The 20,522-nt window shown below is 44.1% G+C and overlaps 1 protein-coding gene across 8 annotated transcripts in view; it reads right to left on the reverse strand.

Annotated features, from left to right (window-relative positions):
- The window catches only part of agrn (agrin), a 261,810-nt gene that overhangs the window by 153,442 nt on the left and 87,846 nt on the right, over positions 1-20,522 (reverse strand). For 6 of the 8 annotated variants that reach the window (XM_042228156.1, XM_042228161.1, XM_042228155.1 and 3 more), the window contains one exon: positions 6,402-6,434. In XM_042228156.1, the coding sequence (XP_042084090.1) occupies positions 6,402-6,434 (33 nt within the window). Of the gene's footprint in view, positions 1-6,401; positions 6,435-10,830; positions 13,050-20,522 lie in introns of those variants that run through there. The other 2 variants (XM_042228160.1, XM_042228159.1) reach the window with 2 other exon arrangements.

Raw genomic sequence — 20,522 nt, forward strand, 5'->3', positions numbered from 1 at the left:
AAGTCAGCTTGGTTATTATTCTTGCCTCGTACAAGATGTTGTAGGCTCTATGCGACCAGCGAAGGGCAAATCCAGCCATCCCAATTCAGCATTCCCAAAGCATACATGTATAAATACATATGAGATGCATAAATCCTCTATAAATGCATATAAATGCTATTTTAAACTTTAACAAGAGGGTAAACACTGAAATGTTTTATTCTCTTCTATTTTTACCCACTGCCCTGCCTCTGGCTGCAATGTCAGAATATAACATGCAGTATAATATGTCGCCTTCATTTACTCCCCTGCCACAGCATTTGTGTGTGTGTGTGTGTGTGTGTGTGTGTGTGTGTACCCATGATTTTCTCCACACAATGAGAAAGAACTGAACAGTAGCATTAAAATGATTCAAGTGATTTAGTCTTTTTCTCTTTGTTTCTCTCTCTGTCTCAATATCTTCTTCCCTCTGTCGCACTCCCTGCTATCATAAATCTTATTAAAGCTCACTGAGAGGGCAGCGATCAACATGCTGTACAGAGCCTCCAACACACACACACACACACACACACACACACACACACACACACACACACACACACACACACACACACACACCTAGATGGAATTCCCACTTCACTTCTGTGTGCGTGTTTGGCTGTGTACTGTGAAAAAAAATTGCAGTGCGTAAAATGGTGTCAGTGACATGTTGCTGGCTCATGCGTCAATGTGTTGTAATTGTATCCAGTAGAGCAGAACACATGCATTCAACACACACACACTAACACACACGCAATCTGGTTGATGTCAAGGGTTCCAGGCCAGGACGTCAAATGAAAAGCAGTGATGACAACAAATGTAGGCAAAGAGCAACCCGCTGTTTGTGTGACCTTTCAATAAATCTACTTACACAGAAGGTAAACAAACTACCAACACTTTTACTTACAATATGAGATTGTTGTTCAGTTCACCACATTTTAAAACCATGTGTAGGTGTGAGCTAGTGTTTGTCATCACGCGTTTGTGTTTCAGGGTCACACGGAGGGTGGGATGTTCACAATGGATAGTTTCCAGCCCTCCCTGTGTACGAGCCCCCAAGGAACAGACGCACAACAAACTCAAAATGCAAACTCAAGACACAGGAAGAGCGCACACACGCTGGCATTCCCATGGCACATACACAGACACTCAGATAAAAGCTGATACAAAGTGTAAAATCAGATCTTAGGGGTTCTGTAATGTGTGTGTGTGTGTGTGTGTGTGTGTGTATGGAGTGCATGTGTGTTCATGCACACATCCTGAAGTTCAACTGCAATCTGTAAACAATGTTTCTGGCTGAGTGAAGAAAAACAAGAAGCACAGGGTGAAATGTTCAGGAGAGAGTAAGAGTGTGTGTGTGTGTGTGTTTGTGTGTGTGCGTGTGTGTGTGTGTCTGACAGAACAAGAGAGAGAGAGAAAGCGAGCAGTGAACTGCAGATGTCTGGCTCTCACAGCAAACACAGCTTCTGCAGGAAACTAAGACATACAGTATCTGTGCAAACGGTGCAGATATTGTCAGCTGCTGAGCAAAAAGCCTCCTTTAACTTGCACTTCTTAATAAGGGAAACGCTGATTGCGATGCAGGACTCCGCTAATAGCAGGATATCACTGTGCAATATTGCTCTAGAACACATCGACGTGCCGGGCCACTTATTTTCCTCTAATTAACAACCTGACAATGAAATTCGTCGCATTGGTTACACTTACCAATGTGGTTATTTTCTGACACTGCCACCCAACAATTAAATTAGCGCCTGCCCATCACAGCTTAAAGTGGAGCATTGACTGCGTCCCGATTTAAAATAACTTGCTGCTGTGTTAATGAGACCGAGCGAGCAGCGCGGCCTTTCACTGCCGCTGAATAGCCACGTTCGCCGTCAACATGCGACCAACACGGAGAGCTCATTTAAAGTGACATTAGCCAATTCTGCATGCTAATTACTTTCAAAATATGACACGGAGCTGGGGAAGGGTGGGCTTTCAGCATCCCTCTGCACTGCCACGCTGAGTGATAAGGGCTTCGATAAGCTGCTTGAAACTATTAATTAGCTGCAATGGATTCTTACAGTCAATGAGGTTTTGTTTATCCTGCTAATGTCACTCCTTCGATTTCATTTTGGAGACTGAGAAGAATGGAAATGTGTTTTGTTTGCTCTTTTACTGCCTGATTTTTAAATCTCCTACTTCATCGTAAAGAATGGGGAAAATAACAAGCAAATTCAAGCCTGCATAGTTTGGATGAATTTTAAACGCGTGACTTCTGGAGCAAAACAAAGAAAGCTGCCACAACTGTGTTAAGTTGTATTGCTACATGCGCCAAAGAGTGCATTTAAAAAAAGAAAAAAGAAAACACTGGATGAACATATGGCATGAATACTTTTGTATTTAATCCTTTCCTTTACTATTTATTTTCCAACAATCAGAGCAGCCATCAGAGATCGAAACCTCTAAATCAGACATGACTTTCAGGGATGCTTGCTGACAAGCTTTCAGATCACAGCCAAAGATAGCTCAGTGTGATGTACATCCACATCAAAGAACTACTGATCCTCACAAGGTCCAAGGTCCCTGACTAACCTGCATCAACAATCGGTGAGGTTTGCTCCAACAGCTGGGGGACATATCAAAGAATGCCAGCATCACTAACTGTGTCAACAATTACTCTGTGTCATAGGAAATCAAAAGAAAATAGTGCCGCGCTTTACCGCTTCAGCCCACTCATTTCTCGCCTCTCTGGCTAATATTTTTGTTTTTCTCTCTTTGGACGGCTGCTTGTAGCCCATCTTGGTCGATCGATACTGGGAAGCCGAGGTGAGTCGAGGCGGGTCTGTGTGGGAAGGCTGTCAATGATGAATGGTTAGATGCGGGGGTTTTAGGATATTCGGCTAATTCTGATGTCTTTCACCTGCGTTTATCAAAAAATATATTCTGCTTGCTTGTTGCTCACATAAGCATCTATTGAGTCCTGCTGACATGAAGCGGGGTGGGCCGAAGCGAGGCTACAGAGTTCAGCTGTGCAGTTTGAGATGTCTATGTACTTTTAAAGGGCAACAAACTTTCCGCAGATAAAGTCAAGGCTGCTTGCTTTCCCCAGCAGCCTCAACAACAGCGAGCTAACAAGCTGCGCCCTGTTAAAAGCCGGACATGACAACTCTTCTGTTAAATTATAATCCTAGAGAGGCAACTTTACAGTGTACCTTTGATATCTTGATGTGAGACTTTCTCAGCCGGCAGCCCCGCCCTGGCTAAAAGATGAGGTAGATACTTTGCCTCTGTTGTGTAAAATCTGTGATGTGAAAAGATTTAATTAAGATAGGCCGAGGAGTCATAATTAATTCTGCCTCTCTCTGAGTCAGGCTTACTGTCAAGAACACAGGGAAAGGCTCCCAGAATAAATTACAGGAGGGTCGTGTGTGTGTCTGAGGGGGTAATGGGTGTGGAGCCCTTGGTTACTGTACTGTTCTCGCAGAGCCGAAAAGCAGTTGTGTCAGTTCTGGGTAGTGTTCACAAAGTCTAAGTGAGCCCGCCGGCACTTTTTTTTAACAAGCGTCCCACCGTCTTAGATCAAATCACGTTTCAGCCCAGGAGTTTATTTTGACTGTCAGTGAGGAGCATCCTCTGGAGAGAGCTGTCAGTGACAAATGTGAAATGGAAGATTCACAGCGAATGGGCTCTTTCCAGGCAGGCGGTGCTGAACACGGCTGCAGTCACAGGAGACCTCTGAACTGTCTGCGGCTCGACTCTCCCATTACACTTCCTTTATAGTGATGGTCTGGCCTATTTTGAATCTTGTTTGGTCCTTGTTCAGCTACCTAAGCTTGTAATAGGAGGAAACGAAGGGTACATCTCCAGAGAAACACTCATTCTGACACACAGTCTATTTTGTTCAAGTGGCATAACTTAAAAAAAACCCTTCATAAGTCTTAACAGAGACTACATGTATTATTACCAGTGTCTCCTTTGTATGTTCTTAACAAGCGGATGAGCATTTTCTGTTTTCTCTGCATGTGGTTGCTAACAGCTGGGAGGCAAGAGCCTCATTCGTCAAGAATTTCTCTCATTCAACCCTAATTTCCAAAGTCCAGTATTAATCCCTCAAGCTGCAAATTCTATGAGCTTTTTAGCTTTGGCCAAACACGCAACAACTGTCTTATTATCAGGAGACGACAGGCAATAATGAGTATGGCCAGAGCCGAGCAACTGCTGCGTTGAGCTTTCAAAGAAAGAGCCTAATTAAAGGCTGCTTTGTGACTTTTGTCACTTTTTTTGACTGGTGATTATAGGCCATTCATTGGGGAGGACTCATCAGCTATTTGCGGGTGGCGCACGCCATAAATATCACGTAAGAGCTTTGCTTATGTTGTGCCGAACCCGCATTTTTTTCCCCCCAGTAAGCTCCCAAGATTCTCTCGCTCTAATTTGCAGAACAAATTCCTTTACTTTCTGCAGAATCTCCTCTCGCTAATAAGGTCGTCTCATAAACGGCTTTTCAGAGACAAACTAGGCTGTTTAAAAATGCAGGCTCCTTGGTATCTTTTCTGTGATTTCCTGTAATTAAGTACTGGAGAGAGCGGCGGAGTGAGCGTCCTTGGCATCGAGGACAAGTTCAGTAGAACAAGCTTTGTTCCTTTTGGAGCTGATTTGACTAATGGCAGAGCTATATTAGCCCTCTGCTGGTTTGCAGCATCTTCTAAATCACCCCTCCACTGCTACTAAAACCATACGTCTCCAAAAAGTGGCCTACTGCTGTATTTGGGCCAACTCTAATTGTCTCGCTAATCTCTTCAGCGTTAAATGACCCAGAGAAACTGGGTCCCACAGGGCAGGCTTACCCTGCTGATTGGAGACTTTGCTTTTTGTTTTGCTTGGCATATTAAAACAGCATAGGCTGCTGATGGAAAGCCTACAGAACTATTGGAAATGTAATTAAGGGCTAGCAGCAGCTTTTAAACGGTTGACTAGTGCAGAAACAAACTGTGCCCTTCAGACAGCAAAAACTTTAATACATGGGAAATGAGTGGCCCGATCGATAAGGAGGGCGTTATTTCTTTTGTACGGGAAAATTCAATGGAGGACAGAAATGGGCTGTTTCGGTGCCTGCATACTATTTCTCATTTTCCCAGCGGCGAGCCAAATTTTATGGCAATATTTGCTTGAAAAGCAGACAAATAGAGTCCTCTCTGTAAGATATAATCATTTGTCAAGTCAATTTTGTCTGTCATTAAAACAAAAACAAATAGCTGCTGTAAGCTGTGCCGACTGCAATTGAATCTCCAGTGTTTTGTGATGAGGCACAAAAGATGAATAAAAAAAAAGAAAACTACACAGCGCATGTACTCCTCAGGTGCTGAGGTGAGGCAGAGTTGAGAAATGCTTCAATCAAGCACAATTATTTGTTGAAACCATTTTGGACTGACAGTGAGCACCCTATTGTCCCTACAATAGACTGTTCACAATTACATTCATCACAAACCGCCTCTTATTTGACGCATTTTTTTTTAAGCTGACATCTTTCACAAACTGCTTTTCCAAACAAGCCGGCCTATGGGGCGAGTGATTGAGCAATTATCAGAAACAGATTCAGCAAACCCATACTGTGGCCTTTTGTCCCCGGCATGAGCCAGCCTTGGGATCATTAGAAACCTTTTCTCTTCGTGTTTTCTCTCTTCAAAACCTCCGGCTTTGTAGCCTGCACACAAGCGGGATGATACAACACCTTCAGAACTAGTAGGAGTCCATCCCTGGCTATCTGTCAGTGTAGCAAACCCCCCCAAAAAACATCAAAGTCTATCAAACACTATCTCACTGTGCTGCCTCTGATAAATATTCATGATAGAAGCTCGAAAACCAGCTGTTTTTCTCCAATTAAAGTGTGCCGAGATCTACTGTTTTGGAACTAAATTGTTGCTTTTTTTAATTAATGGCTCATGTTACTGCACTAGGAACAACTGAAAAATATTGTACTCATTCCAGAAATGTGCTGGATGAGAACATATGGATAACAAGGTGAGGAAATGGTGCGGCGCAGAGCTTCCGTTACTCACGGCAAAGAGAGGGGTACATCCTATTAGACCTTATCAGAAAAATGTGAATGGCGCTTTGGTAACAGGTATTGAACGTCAGCCCAAGTGGCCATGCAGAGCAGATCAAATCAAGTCATCAAAAGATCCTCCTTACATCAAAGCACAGAGCAGGCCTGGCCACGTGCCTGCCATACCAACAGTGCAGAGACAAAAAGCGGGGCAGCCAAAACTGGCAAAGCGGCACAGACGGCTGCCCGCTTCAAAGGCAGGGATCTGCTGTCTGCGGTCATTATTCCCAGGCACCCCCCAGAAACCCAGCGGTCAATGAAGGCGAGCGGCGAGAAACCACTGAGGACTTACCATCAACAGTCGGTGCGAAGTGAAGTGGGTTGTCTGAAAAAGATAAAAGAGAAAGAGAGAAATAGGTTTTTAGTTTTGGGGAGATTCAGCGACTTCCCAGGAGTAAAGGGAGTAAATTGAGTTGCTACAAAAAAAAGAAGAGACAGGGCTTGGCGTTTTCATCTAACACATTCTAATGCAATGACTGGGTCCTACAGGAATCCAGCTGAGCTAATCGACACAGGTACATTTCAGCGATAGTGCTATCATCATTGTCATTCATTACATCTATGGTCTATCTGATCTGAACCCCGCTGCATGACTTTTGATATTAGAGCACATGAGAGTTCAGAAGGCAGACGTCTGTTATTGTTTCAGATTCAAAAGTATGAGACAAGATGTGAAATTACACAATACTGATGTCATAGTGTACCTCGGACCCCCACCAGCCCTCATGCAGCTATATGCATAATAAATCAGAATGTTTTCCCTTAATTCATCAAATGACATCATACCGTTGTCCTGGTCAAAACCCAGCAGACCATGACATAAGGCTCGTCGTTTCATGGGAACCATAAAACAAGACCTGCGGTGTCAAATGACTGAGTGTGGAAAATCACTCACAGGGGGAAAAAAACCCTCAGGTAACCTGAATCCTTTGCAAATGAGTGCAAACTTGACCAGGCCGTTTGCACTGATTACAAACCCTTATATATAATGAAGATTGATGGAGGTTGGTTCCACATTACTTGACAGGAAAAACAGGGGCTATTGTTAAAAATTGAAACACGGCTAAAACTAACAATTGTTATTACATTGTTGCTTAATCTCGTGATTATTTTTCAATTAGATGATCAATTTGTTTAGGAGCCAAAATAAAAAAGGAGTGAAAAAAGCAATTTCCCAAAGCCTTAGGAGATGTTCAGTCTGCAAGCCCAAAATGTGCAATTTCCAATGTTAAACAGCCAATTTCCTGATTTTAGTGGCTATAACCAGGGAAAAAAAGTTTTCTTGCAAAACAATGGCCTATTCATGCTGGGGTAGATTAATTTTCTGTGGCTTGACTAACTGATTAAACATCTGATCATTTAAGTGGTGAACGGAGGACAATCAAGTATACAGGCAGCACACACATATGGTACAAGTGAAGTAAACACACGTCCTGCAGAGTTATACTATGTCAATTAAAAATAACACAGGATCAGTCCTGAGCTACGCGTGCACACGTATACAGAAGGAAGCAGACATGCTCTTTCTTAAAACAATTATTAAATATAATAATAATAAGTAAAGTAGCACAATCAGCTGCCTATTCATTGAGGCCCTCATCCTGTGGAGCACATTCAAATCCACCGTCTTGGACAGCAGCTGTTCTGTTCTCCGCCTGCCGCAGGTTCTAGGTGGTGTGTGCCCAGATTTCATCACTACAACCACTAAACTAGAGACATCGTGGATGGCCAGACAGGAAGGACTGGAGCTAGTTAGTCTGCAGCAACTCAACTTCCAAAATATGATAGATGGAGATTGTTCATTAGTAAATTCACCACGAATGGCGTCTTATTTTCAGACTTATGAAAGGATAAAAGTAAAAAATGACCAGAATGTGTCAACAAAACATGTATTTAGCTAAGCGGAGAGCCCGAGTAAAGTGTGCGCACCAGAAACACTACAGGTCATTACCACCATTAGTACCATTAGTAGCGATCTTTGCCTTAAAAAACTTAGTGTTTTCCTCGAAGAGCATTATGATACACTGGTCAAAGACTGGCCAAGTACTGGCGGTCCAAGCAGAACCCAAATGAACCACCATCTGCACTCCAGCAGTCAACTCAACTGTCTGACTCACTAAGCAAAGCCCCAGTGAGTTGTCAGAGCTGCCTGTGCTGAACAAACACAGCAACACACACGGCTGTGCAACCACCCAGCCATGTCTCCAATGCCTCTGCACTGTGAAGGATAATGAGGAAGATAAAACACATCACATCAATTACCCTGCTAACACATTTTTCCGGGGCCCATGTCAACCGATCCGCCGAAGCCTTTTCTCAGGACTTCTGCGATCCACGTCGGCATCCCGAGACACAGCTGAGTTTTAAATTTAGGCTCACTTAAAATTGCTTGTCAACAGCCGGGGCTTCAGGGGAGAATGCGAAAGTGTGTGTGTGTGTGTGTGCCAGCGAGCGAGCAAGAGAAAAAAATGAGGAGAGCGAAGAGGAGAAGCGAGGTTGGTGCTAGAGGTGAATAATGAAGTGTCTGGTGAAGCTGTTTCCTAGTCAGTCATGACAGTAGCTGATTTCTATCTGAGGGGATTTCAAGAAAACACATGAAACGGGGGGAGCAGAAATTGGCACGAGGATGATACAGAAGAAGAAGTTGTGCTAAGAGCTGTAAAGGTGCACAGACGCAGACTCTGCTTCCTGTCTTGCATTTGAATGCACGTCTAAACGAGAAGAAACAAACGCACGCCAATAAAAGCGCATTACCGCACACGGAGAATAAGAGAAGACGACAGAGAAGGTGTAGCACAAAGCCAGCTGAGATGCTGGGGGAAAGCTAAACGATTTCTTCACATTTCCATAGCGAAAGCACAAGATAAGGTCTCTCCATAAACATATCAGCCATCTTCATCTCCCTTCGCACCTCGCAAAGCCTGCGTGAGTTCCCGTGCCTGTGTGAATGTCACAACACGGCCATCATTCAACCTGTATCTTCAGCAAATCAATACGTGTCTGACTGTGACATTTAGCCATGTGCAGAAGAGGTGTGTGTCTACATCTTTGCATGTGTGTCACCTTCCCCTTTGCTTTGGCTGATGTATAGTCATACCGAATGATGAAGTGAGTGTGTGTCCGCGTTGGCAGGGGGAAAAAAAAGCATTTGGGAGGGGCAGGGGCTACAAACTGTGTGCGTATGTGCGAACATGCTTCACCCCATATGGCGACAACAGAAATTGCGAATCTGAGGTTACACACCCTTCCTCCAATCACACACACACATACACACACACATCGCTACTACCAGCACTATCACAATCCCATCCAGCTGTCCTTGTGGCCACATGGCAAGGGCTCTCGGCAGCATAATAGAGACTCTTTCAGCTCATCAATTTCTCCAGTGCACATTTCTTTTCACTCGGTCATCTGAGAGGTGAAGATTGGCTTGCTTTAACTGAGTTTGTATTAAATCTAATAGAATCTGTCTGGCTTGAATTGATTTGGGAACACGACGAGGTTAGAAATGAGCCATCCCCATCCTGGTAACTGACACCCGTGAGATGGAGGAGGACCGAGCAGCAAAGATGACAGGAAGACAATCTTTGACAAATGCCAGGAGAAGCATCCTCAACCGAGGTCTTTGCTTTGTATATGTGAGAACATTTGCCAGCCTGATAACAGAGAGAAGAGAAATCCAGCAGAAACAGATGGAATCACAACCGTAGGCCAGAGAGAATTAAAAAAGCCTTTCTCCTCAAAATGTTTCTCAAATAGCACTTTAAATCGCATTTGGCGGTATTAAAATTACTATTACAGTTGCACTTCTTGAACGCGTTTGCTTACTTATTATAATTTGCAGGTGATTATGAGGAGCAAGTCATGCATAAATATTGGCCCACTTTGAAAAGTTGAATAAATTTCACCTTTAGCACGATTTACGCAGGCGGGGCACTCGCAAATAGAAGTGTGCAAGTCTCTGAGAGAGCGAGCAGAATGAATAAGGCTGCGTTAACAAACTGAAGCGGGGAAAACCTGCCCGTGTGTTACCGATGGTGCAAAAAAAAAAAAAAAGGTGGCAGGTGAACGTCTATTTCGGTCATGCGCCTGCTTCTATTGGATCTGAAAATCAGCCCCTATCTGTCATGGGCTTAGCTGAGCATCAGATCAGCCCTACAAATTGTATGCTTTGGGCTTTTAATGAGCTGCTTTTATTTCAGTGGATTAAAAGAAGAGAATTTTACATTGTGAGGAGATGACGGCGGTCAGAGTTTTCTGGGCCAAAAGATACTTTAAAAAAAAAAAAATCCACCAAAGACATTTAATCGCCATTTAATACTTCACTGCGCAGTTCAAAGTAAATGCCAAGGCTTTGGAGGGGAGATAGGAGCAGTCTTAGAAGCCGGCAGATACCGAATCAAGCAAAGGGGGTCGGCGCGGGGGGGGGGCTGTGACTTTAGCTGTCTTGATGTCCCTACTTCAAGCGCAGATAAGGCTGTCATGAGAGTTAAAGGTGATTTTGAAGGGGGCATTTCCTCTGACAAGGACATTTAATGCAAAAATGAGGTATTATGTGAAATAATAATAAAAATAAATAAGTAAATCATTCCTTCCGAGATCAATTCTGTAGCAAAGCACTTATGGCAACAAGTCTACTGCCAAACAGTGACCCGTACATTACAGTGGAAAGCAGTACAGTGCAGACAGTTGAGTTGTGTGCTTCAGATTAACAAACGTACAATTATTGAGGAAGAGGAGGACGGCAAAGCCCAGCGTCGATGTGGCCAGCAGAATCAGACAGATGTTGCAGGGGATCATGAAGTAGCGCACCACCAGCGACACTTTGTGCTGGTACCTGCGGTCCCGCTCTTGCGGCGGCGGTGAGGGATAGTGGCACCCGCTCATGCTCCACTCCAATGACCCGCGCCCCTCCAGCGTAGAGGAGACGACGGGACGAGGAGCTCGGCGAGGGGTGCCCAAAGACCCGTTGGAAAAAATGATGGCGGTGGGTTAGGGGTGACAGGTGGTGAAGATAAACTGAAATTTAATACAAAAAAAACAACAACAACAACAACAAAAAAATAGATGGTGGCTGTTTCAGTTGTGGTTCCAGCTGTGCACCGTGGCAGAGACCCCGTGACTGTTTCTGTCAGAGAATTGCAGCAGGAAGCTTTCAGCGGTTTCCAAGCAGCACATTTTTAGAGGTAATAACATCCATTTGGGGAAGAGGACAGGCTGAAGGGACTCCTACAGCCCCCCACCCGTCCACACGACCTCCATTCTCCTGTGGCCGCTGGAACAAAAAACAAACTAATGGGATTCTAATGTGGAAGTATGCTTGTGTGTGTTCTCGTGTGTTTTATACTTACAGAGCAAACGTGTGTGGATTTAATTGGGTGGTGATTAATGTAGCTGAATATGTGCGTTTAGTGCGCTTGTGAGGTGTACAACCTAAACCAGGAATCTGTGCGTTTGGATTGTCAGATATCCAAAGGGGAAAAACTTCCAGAGCAGACAGACGATAAATCCACAGAAGGAATCTTTTCTTTGCTGTGACCCTGATTGATAATTAGCAAAGGAGGAGTGCTCCCCTCTTCTTCTTCTTCTCTTGTCAAACGCCTTTACAACGAATGCCAACGCCTGGCGCTTGCCGAAAACATCATCACAAGTATTTCCCTAAGAGGTGATGGCTGCAGATCTCATTAAGTTTCCTTGTGGCTGTTGCATGCTGGAATATCGGAGCATAAGTGCTCTTATCAGCGATGATCAGCTTCAAACTGCACACAACTTTTTTTTGTATCCACAGGACAGCTTGTTTGCCTGGTTACGGTGCGGTCCGCCGCACACCAAACCCATCCAAATCTGACATCATCACCGGAGCACCTTGCATCTTCCGCCGTGTGATTTGGAGGATGGTTAGAAGGCAGCTGGCTGCCTCTCACTCAACCATAGGGAGATGGTCTGTGTTTTCTCTCCCCCGCTTGTCCTGCGTGACTGCCGCTCCTCGCTGGTTCAATACCCTTTTATTCCAATCGAGTCGCATGGAGGGGGGAGAGCAGCTGCCCCCACCTTTAAACCTTCTGGAGAGCTGGGGCCAAAAGCAGGTCAAAAGAAGTGGCTGAGAGGAGGGGAAAAAGTTAGAGAGGCGAGCGATCGCCTGCTCAACCTGTCAGTCCACAGCTGTTTGCTTCCTAAGCAGCTACAGAAAATCCAGCGACGCTATGAATGAAAAACCTCATAGAGAGAAAAGGAGAAAAAACCTCCGTGTGGTTGGGAATGAAGCGAGGCGCTCGAGGCGGGGATTTGCTGGGCATTATTTCTTTGTGTCAGAAGCCCGTGAAAGAAATTCCAGCCAAATAATGAGAGGATAAGGCTCTCGCTGACCCTTGTAAGAATTAGGCTGAATTGGCTTCTGCTGTTTTACCTTTCAGAAAAATAACTTGTCCAGCATTGTCTCTCATTCTTGTGTTTGCTGCCTCTCTTTTATACGCTTGCCCAAGCATCCAGTCCCCTTTTTCACTGGGATATCTCAGTCCAGAGGCGCTCCAAGAGTCCTGGCCAGAAGGCTGTGGCTCCAGCTTCTCCTGCGTGCGTATCCAACATTCACTGGCAGCCAAAACAACAAATTAGGCTCCGGGTATTCATAGCGCGCTTAATCCCCAGGCAGCAGGTAGTGGTCCCGGTGTCAGTGCACTCAGTCAGCCAACTGAGGCACGCAGGAGAGAGTCAATGAGAGAAGTCAGCAGACAGACAGCGCGAGAGGGAAGTACACGGGAGGGAGGAGGAGTGTTGGCCACGGGAAAAGCAGCTCCTTACACTTCTGTCCACCTTTCTTTTCTTTTTTTTCTTGTGGATGAAACTGCAGCGACATGTCGCTGGTTTTCCAAACAGTGTCTTCCTGAGCACGCCTCTCTCAGCCCTCAGTCAGCGGAACGGATGAGCACATAATAAGTAAGCGAGAGAGATGGTGTGAGAAAGAGAGAGAGGGGGGGAGAGATAGACGTGGGGGGGGAGTGTAGATGAGGGGCTGTCTTTAACAAAGGCAAGAAGGGAGGAGGGCTCCTAGTTGGTTGAAGGAAAAGAAAATGAGCAAGAATAAAAGCTTCGGGGAGTAGTACTCGAGTCCTGTCAAAGCGGGGGAGTGAGGTGGGGGGGGGCAGCAACAGTGTAGCAGCAAAACAAAAGAGGGCCACAGTCTTGGGAGATGTCAACCAACTCCTCCATTTGTTTATAGCGTAATCAAAGGAAAGTCTCTTCCACAAGAGCTGGAGAATTTCCACAAAGATTTAATGAGGCAAACTGAGAGAAAATAGGCCCGCGGAAGGAGGAGGGAGCAAAACTTAAACACATTAAAGTCAATCATGTATTAACACTCTCCAAACAGCCTAACCCACTTGTCACCAATATGCACAACTAGCGCAGATATAAGCCCGGGAAAAAACTCCACATCGATTTAACGCTAACTATATGCAATTAATTAAGATTCCCACTTGGATCTTTTTTCCCTGACTTTCATGATAACAAGGAAAGGGTTTCTTTAAAAAGAAAGTAAGGAATAAATATGATCTGAGGCTATTCTATTTCACAGAAGGTCATTTTTGCTCTTTTAAACTGCAACGTACAACTGTGTGTTTTTTCTAAATGCTATAATGAGTTCAGACTGGATGGGTGGTTATCCTGTGTTTTAGCAAGACCCTGCATCAATATCTACTTTGAAGTAACTCAACAGCAGCAGGCGGCAGATGCAAGGCGGTGTCTATCATCAATTATTTATGGGGTTTTTTTCACTCTCTCTATCTGTGTCTCCATCTCCATCTTTGCAGTTCGCTCCTCACCCCACCGCCACCACCTCACCGCTTTACACAAGGGTGCACAGGCAGATACACACTGATGGTGCATGTGCATCCGCACAATTCCCTCTTCTGTCTGACAGAAACTAACACACACATATAGTAAAAAAGCTCCTTCTGCCTTTCTCCCTCTGTCTGTTTTTAGTCTACAAACTTACACAACTCTCTCACACACACACACACACCACGCGCATGGGGTTGGTGATCTTGCTTCCCCCGCAAAGTCGGTTTTATATTTTTGGCCAGTTTGCTCTTTCTCAGGTTTAAGCCGAGCTTTTTGAGGGGAAGCTCTAACATGAGGGAGCTGGATTTTTAAAAAATTGCCTGCTGAGGGTCAAAAGTTCAACCCCCCTCCAACCTCACCTTCTCCTGAATCCATCATCAACAAGCAACGCCACCCACCTAGAAGCACCCCACCATGTTTCTGTCTATTTCCAGACACGATACCCCAGCGAGTCCATATCAGCTCTCATATAGCATTACAAAACCTGATTGATGGACTGAGTGAAAAGAAAGAGGCAACAGCTGCTTTCTAATTTTCTTTTGTCTCAGTTTACACCTTCATTTATAACTTTGTCTTTTTCGTAGGAGACCTGGGAATTGCAGCAAGAGCTTAAAAAAATACTCTTACAATACAAGCATGGGAACCTGACAACATCACAAGACTTTTGATCATGAGTAAAATGCCAAATTCTCCCAGCAGAGGGCACTAAGAAGTCAGCCTAGCGCTTTGCTCTAATGCCACGACCCAAATAAAATCTTCCATTGACATCAAAGCTCAGCTGCTTTGATCCATTTTTAATGCCACAAGTATCGCACAAGGTTAACATCTCTCTCTGAAGGCTTTGAAATGGCAATTTCCATTAAGGAGCCGAAGGAGCTGCTCTCTTGCTTAATGGTCTGGCAGAAGTAAAAGTTGATATCTGTGCGGATATGCACACGTGTGCGAATTATCTTTATGCAGAGGGTGAAAGATTTGTCATGTTCAATAACTGATTGACAGTTACGCTTACATCAAGGTGTGTGTGCTTACTGAGTTTTTGCACGTGGGTCTGAGCAGCTCAGGCCGCATCCCGGTCTTCTTGCTGGCCAGTGCTCATATAATTGATCTAAGTGAAAATAGTTGTGGCCCTCTCAGAATGACAATTTTTCCCACAAAGGCCAAAAAGAAATCTCAATTGAAGGGAGACAAGAAAAGAGACTGTTTCTTTTGAGATTTACTTACAAGCATCAAAGTGAAAAAGGCTAAATTTCTTGTCTTTTTTGCATCATCTTTATTTCTCATACACGCTACGCTGAAGCCGCACAGCCACGGGATTAAGGCTCACAGCATAAATGGTAATATTTTTGCACCTCTGCAGACATCCTCAAACTGTGGGGCGAGGAGCCGCTGCAGATGCAGTGTGGAAACCCAGGTGAAAAATAGACACGATGGCGTCTCGTGATGCTCTTATTTTTTATTTTTAATAACGGTTAATAATTGATCATAGCAGAGGCGTAAGGAAAGAACTTTTTTGGTTTCTGAAGTGTAGCTGGCCTGAAAAACTTTGAGTACCACTAGGTTAAACTATCACTATGGGCTAAGTGCTTTGAAAGAAGAAGTGGGAGGTGTTAGTGTGTTTAACCAATTCTCTAAAGGATGATCACAAAGCTCAGGGAATGGATCAAATGGGCCAGACAAACCACCAAGAGCATCAGGCTACAATGCTAGGTGTATGTCCTCCAGCACCTCTCGTCTCCCCTCATCACCTGAAGTGCCGCCTTCAAGGAAGGATTTAGATTTTTATGCATCTCTTCCCTTTCTGATCGCATCTCATAGACTCTAACTGTATGTAATTTGTTAGGAGCAGGTAAAGACTTACATACCACGCTTTGTCTGAAGCAGAACAAAACGCAGCCGTCATGTGAAGAATTAAAGGACCGAACATCAAATCTGCATCGCCGACACTTCTGCTGTTGCACAGGCTTACAGAAAGCAATTTGTCAAAGGCGGTACAGGTGACTAAGCACCGAGTCGAGCCAGAAAATGCAGTTTTGTTAGAAATGAATTGACTCCAAAGTGAATGCATAAAACAAAGTCATTTAAACTATTTTGATGGCATTAGAGGCTTATTTTCCGTGCTCTCTGCCTGACTCGGGTGAAAACAGTTTCCAGAGCTCACTCACACACAACTATCCCGGATCATGAAATACGTATGAGGTCTTCAGCTGAATCTTTTATCAAATGATGTGTTTGGGGAAAACTTTGTGTAAATTTCTAACACTAAACACATCAGCAACAGTTTTGTATGGTAGGCTGTGTAGAAAAAAAAAGAAAAAAACCCCCATCTCTGTTGATGAATACATCAACATCCCATTAGAGTGAGATTCTGACCGTTTTTCAAAGCAGGAGCTATCAAAAGTGAAGCTGCTGCATTCACTAATGGCATCAGAGATCACCCTTTCCTGCTGTCCATTGTAAATAAGCATGTTAATGATGTTGATGAAAAGAAAGTCTGTTAAAAATTAGAAAGGATTTTTTTTTTTTTTTTAAATTGGCTGCGTCCACTGGCCCACTCAACTATTTGTGTGTGTCTCATTTCGAGGATAATTTACTGCATTATTTGTCATTTTGTGTTTCATTATTCTTTGGTGCATATGTGTTTATGGACAATTAGAATCTGCAGTAATGGGGAGTTATTTCAGCCAATGGCATCGCAGAGCTCAATCAGGAGTTATTGACAGCCATTTCCCATTACGTACTGTATTTATGTGCTCCTTCAGCGCTGCATTAAATCACTGGAGTGGCACTTCACATAAATGCATCTAATTCGGCTATAAACTATGTGTTCAAAGCCACAAATGTTGCTTAGGTTATTAGGTGGACATTAAAGGGCAGTGTGGAATTCTTCATGTGCATCGAGCCGTGTGGCCGGAGCTGATGGACGAAAGCCCAGTTTCCTTACCCAGTGGGCGACAGCGGAGGGATGCTAGCAGGTGGGCTGATTGTCTTGCTACGGTATTAACTCCAATCATCATAAGTCAGACTTCACTGCACCGCCCAACAGTATTGCAGATTTCCCTGTCATCAAGCCTCCAAGCTGAGCGGAGCTCATTCAGCAATGAGGAGGCCAGGGCCCCACACAGCTGTGCACCGCTAATGGCATTAACCTCCACTAAAAAGGGGATCAAGAAAAAGAGTTGGAGGTAAAAGGACAGATGATGATGGGAGATGAAAACAAGATGGTTAAGTCACCAGTGTGATGATGACAACCTAAACTCAACACTACTTCCAATGAATGTATTAAATGTATTATCGTGTAGGACGTGATTCACAGTAAAGGGAAAAAGAAGCACTAATTAGAGACTGTATATAAAAGATGCATGTAGGCTCCGGAACATCACTCAGTGGTTTGTTTAGTCCCGATTGGAAAGCCTCTAGTTTAGCTACCCCGTGGTTTTCTCAAAATTATTCCTTTTGTTTTTATCATCGCTTTATACAAATCATGGTCACAAATTATTCCTTTTTTTTAATCCAAAAGTCAACACATTTGAAAAAGAGGGTTGAGTGCAAAGTTATTAACATGGAAACTTGGTTAGCACGATGCATAAATACACTGTACAGCTGCTGTATGTGTGCGCAGGCACAGATAGCTGCAAAGTAGTGTTAGATAACACACAAATTTTCAAAATTAGACAGACTTATAGCGCTTTTCCACTAGTATCTCCCTGACATGGCCTGACTCCATTCAGTTTAGGTCACTTTCCATTACAATTGAGTACCACCTAATGTGTATTTTGGTCGTTATACTAATGCGCCTCAAAGTCCTGTGACGTCATTTTTAAGCGACACAAACACAACATTACAATGGAGGCTGTCGAGGCGATTGTATACCTCTATTTCACTGGCTTTTTGTCAGACTCCGGGACCACAGTTTTATTTTTCTGTGGAGTCATTTCCCTCGTTGCCAGCTTAAATGGCAGCTTGAATTTTCGTGAGTGAAGCCCTGTCATGATTCAATTGACTAGCCAATTGGTGGCATGCGTTCTGCTGGTGTCACATTTTGACACTGGGCACTGCAATGGCTTCATATATTTACATCTAGGTTCGGTGCTAATAGGACTATGATAAAGAATGATGGACATTTGTGTTTATAGACCTCTCGGCACCCAGTCATACTCGTTATTAATCTCTGGCTCTCTTCCACAGCATATCTTTTATACTGTCTTCCTTCTTTCACCATAACCGGTCGCAGCAGATGTCCGCCCTTTCCTGAACCTGGTTCTGCCGGAGGTTTCTTCCCTTCCTACTGTCACCAAAGTGCTTGCTCATAGAGGTCATATGATTGTTGGGTTTTTCTCTGTATGTATTATTATTGTGTACATTACAATATAAAGGACGGATGATGAGGTGACTTGAGGCGACTGTTGTTGTGTTTTGGCACTATATAAATAAAATTGAATTGAACTAAATTGAAATTGAAAGTTTGTCGGTAACAGCTAAATTTCAAGTTTCTACCAGAAAAGGTTGTACTTGTTTGCGTTAAATTATTTTCATAGAGGGGTGCCACTGGGTTGAATGTTTAATTGTCTTAATAGAATAAAAAAAACGGAAGCTGGTGAAACGTCTCCATAAACTTGAAGACGTCCAGTTCTGTTCTTTTTAAGCTTTTAAGGCTACCATGACCCATGACTGAGAGGCTACACAGACTTAAGTGTATAATTACTTTTCAAGCTTTCTGAGGCTTCTGTTCATCATTTTTAATCACATTTCTTCTGGATTATATTGACATTTATCATCCTCCATTTAACAAGATGACTAAAACAGACATGTATGTGATCTGACTCTTGTCTGTTGACTCTAATAGCTTGTGCGAAATCTGTTACAAATGCGGTTTGACATCACTCCACGAGTAAACAATTTTTTAGTCGCGCTGAAAATTTTTCAGATAATGAATTTGCTGCTGTGTCAAAGTGAAAATTCTGTTTTTATGACAGCTCTATTTCTGAGTCAGTGGATGATGGTACTACTGTCCGGCACTGATGTAAGCGTGAATGAGAGCATTCCCACACCGGGTGGGCTCCACACACTGTGAGTCACAGTGTGACACATCGGCCTGCGTTCGGTGTCAACTTGGACACACTATGACGCTGATTGAAGCGAAAACAACCCACAGCTAATATTCACAAATCCACTGATCACAGCACTCGGGTCGTCTTAAAATCTAGCGTTTATGTTCCTTTGAGCCATTTCTCGATTGCAAGCCTGTGATCTGTTCTAGTCCACAAGCCGTTCTTCCAGCTAAGGCTGTTTAGCCAACCACAGAGGAGTCGCAGCCAAAACGATCCACCTGTCCACACTCAACACTTCTGGGCACATTAGCCTCTTCCTCCCACTCCATCCCACGCTGCCATGACCTGCTTTTCAGCCTACGCTGAGGCAGCTCTTAGCCTGGGGCCCTAACCAGGACCTGTCCACAGCTGGACACTAATTTCCCTAGTTCATACGATGAGAATGAAAATTTCTGCCTCAGGGATCATCTGGAGCCAGAAGACGCCGATTCTCTCCTGAATGTTGATGTTCTCAAGGCTACTGCTCGCTGACCCTCTCCTTTCTTTTCCAACAGTCGTCTAAATAAAGAGGAACTCATTCACGGGGAAGTAAGTTGTTATTAGCCAGCTCTGATTTTCTAGCCAGCCCCTTGTGCACATCAACACCCACAACAACAATGATTACAGGATGTAATATCCTCCCCGCTTCACTGCCTTGCCCTGTTTACTCAGGTCTTCAGCACCAACATTTTTCCCTTAATGGCCATGTAGGAAATTATTCCAATGGACGGGCACAGACAGTGAAATAATGAGAGAGAATTACATGGCAAAAAAAGACGAGTGACATAAAAAAAAATGTGGGAAGAGGAGAGGGCGAGAGACAGAGAGAGAGCAAAAGAGAGAGAGAGATCGCAACCTGGGAGCTCTTGGCTGCTGCAAGCAGAGTTAGCGGAGAGTGACACTTCTCCATGTGGCTGGCATATGGAGCCAATTGTGGCAGCAGCACTGGATGGCTAGGAGCAGGGAATCAGAGAAGGAGTGGCTGGCTCTGACAGCCTTTACACAGGAAAGGCAAGGCTGATGCAGCTAAAGGATGATACAGATGTCAGTCTCAGGCCAAGTCAGCCATCTGTCATGGGGAACCAGCCAAGTCACACCGGCCTGGTCAGGCGCAGAAAGTAGCGGGAGACTCGTGATGATAAGTCATTATGAGCTGAGAGCTGTCCTTTCAACATGGCTTAAATCCAGTAGTACTTTGCACTGGTGTAGACAGAGGACAGTTAGACAGCGCGGTCAGTATAGACATAACAGATCTTTTGAAGCATTGTTTACTTAGTGTCTGATTGGATATTTCTGGATCTGAATACACTCTTCAAAGGTTTCCAACGTGCACAAACACGCCTTCGCTTTAGCCCGCACAGTGCTAATTTGCATCGATTTTACAATGTAGCCGCCTCTGAAATTCGCTTTCACACAGACACATAAATGCATGCATGCACGTCTCTAACGACTCTCAAGTATTGTACTGGCACAGATTGAAAATGCACAGA

This window comes from Haplochromis burtoni, unplaced genomic scaffold (genome assembly GCF_018398535.1).
Source record: "Haplochromis burtoni strain Fernald_Lab_line unplaced genomic scaffold, NCSU_Asbu1 Contig_307, whole genome shotgun sequence".
NCBI classification, from domain to species: domain Eukaryota; kingdom Metazoa; phylum Chordata; class Actinopteri; order Cichliformes; family Cichlidae; genus Haplochromis; species Haplochromis burtoni.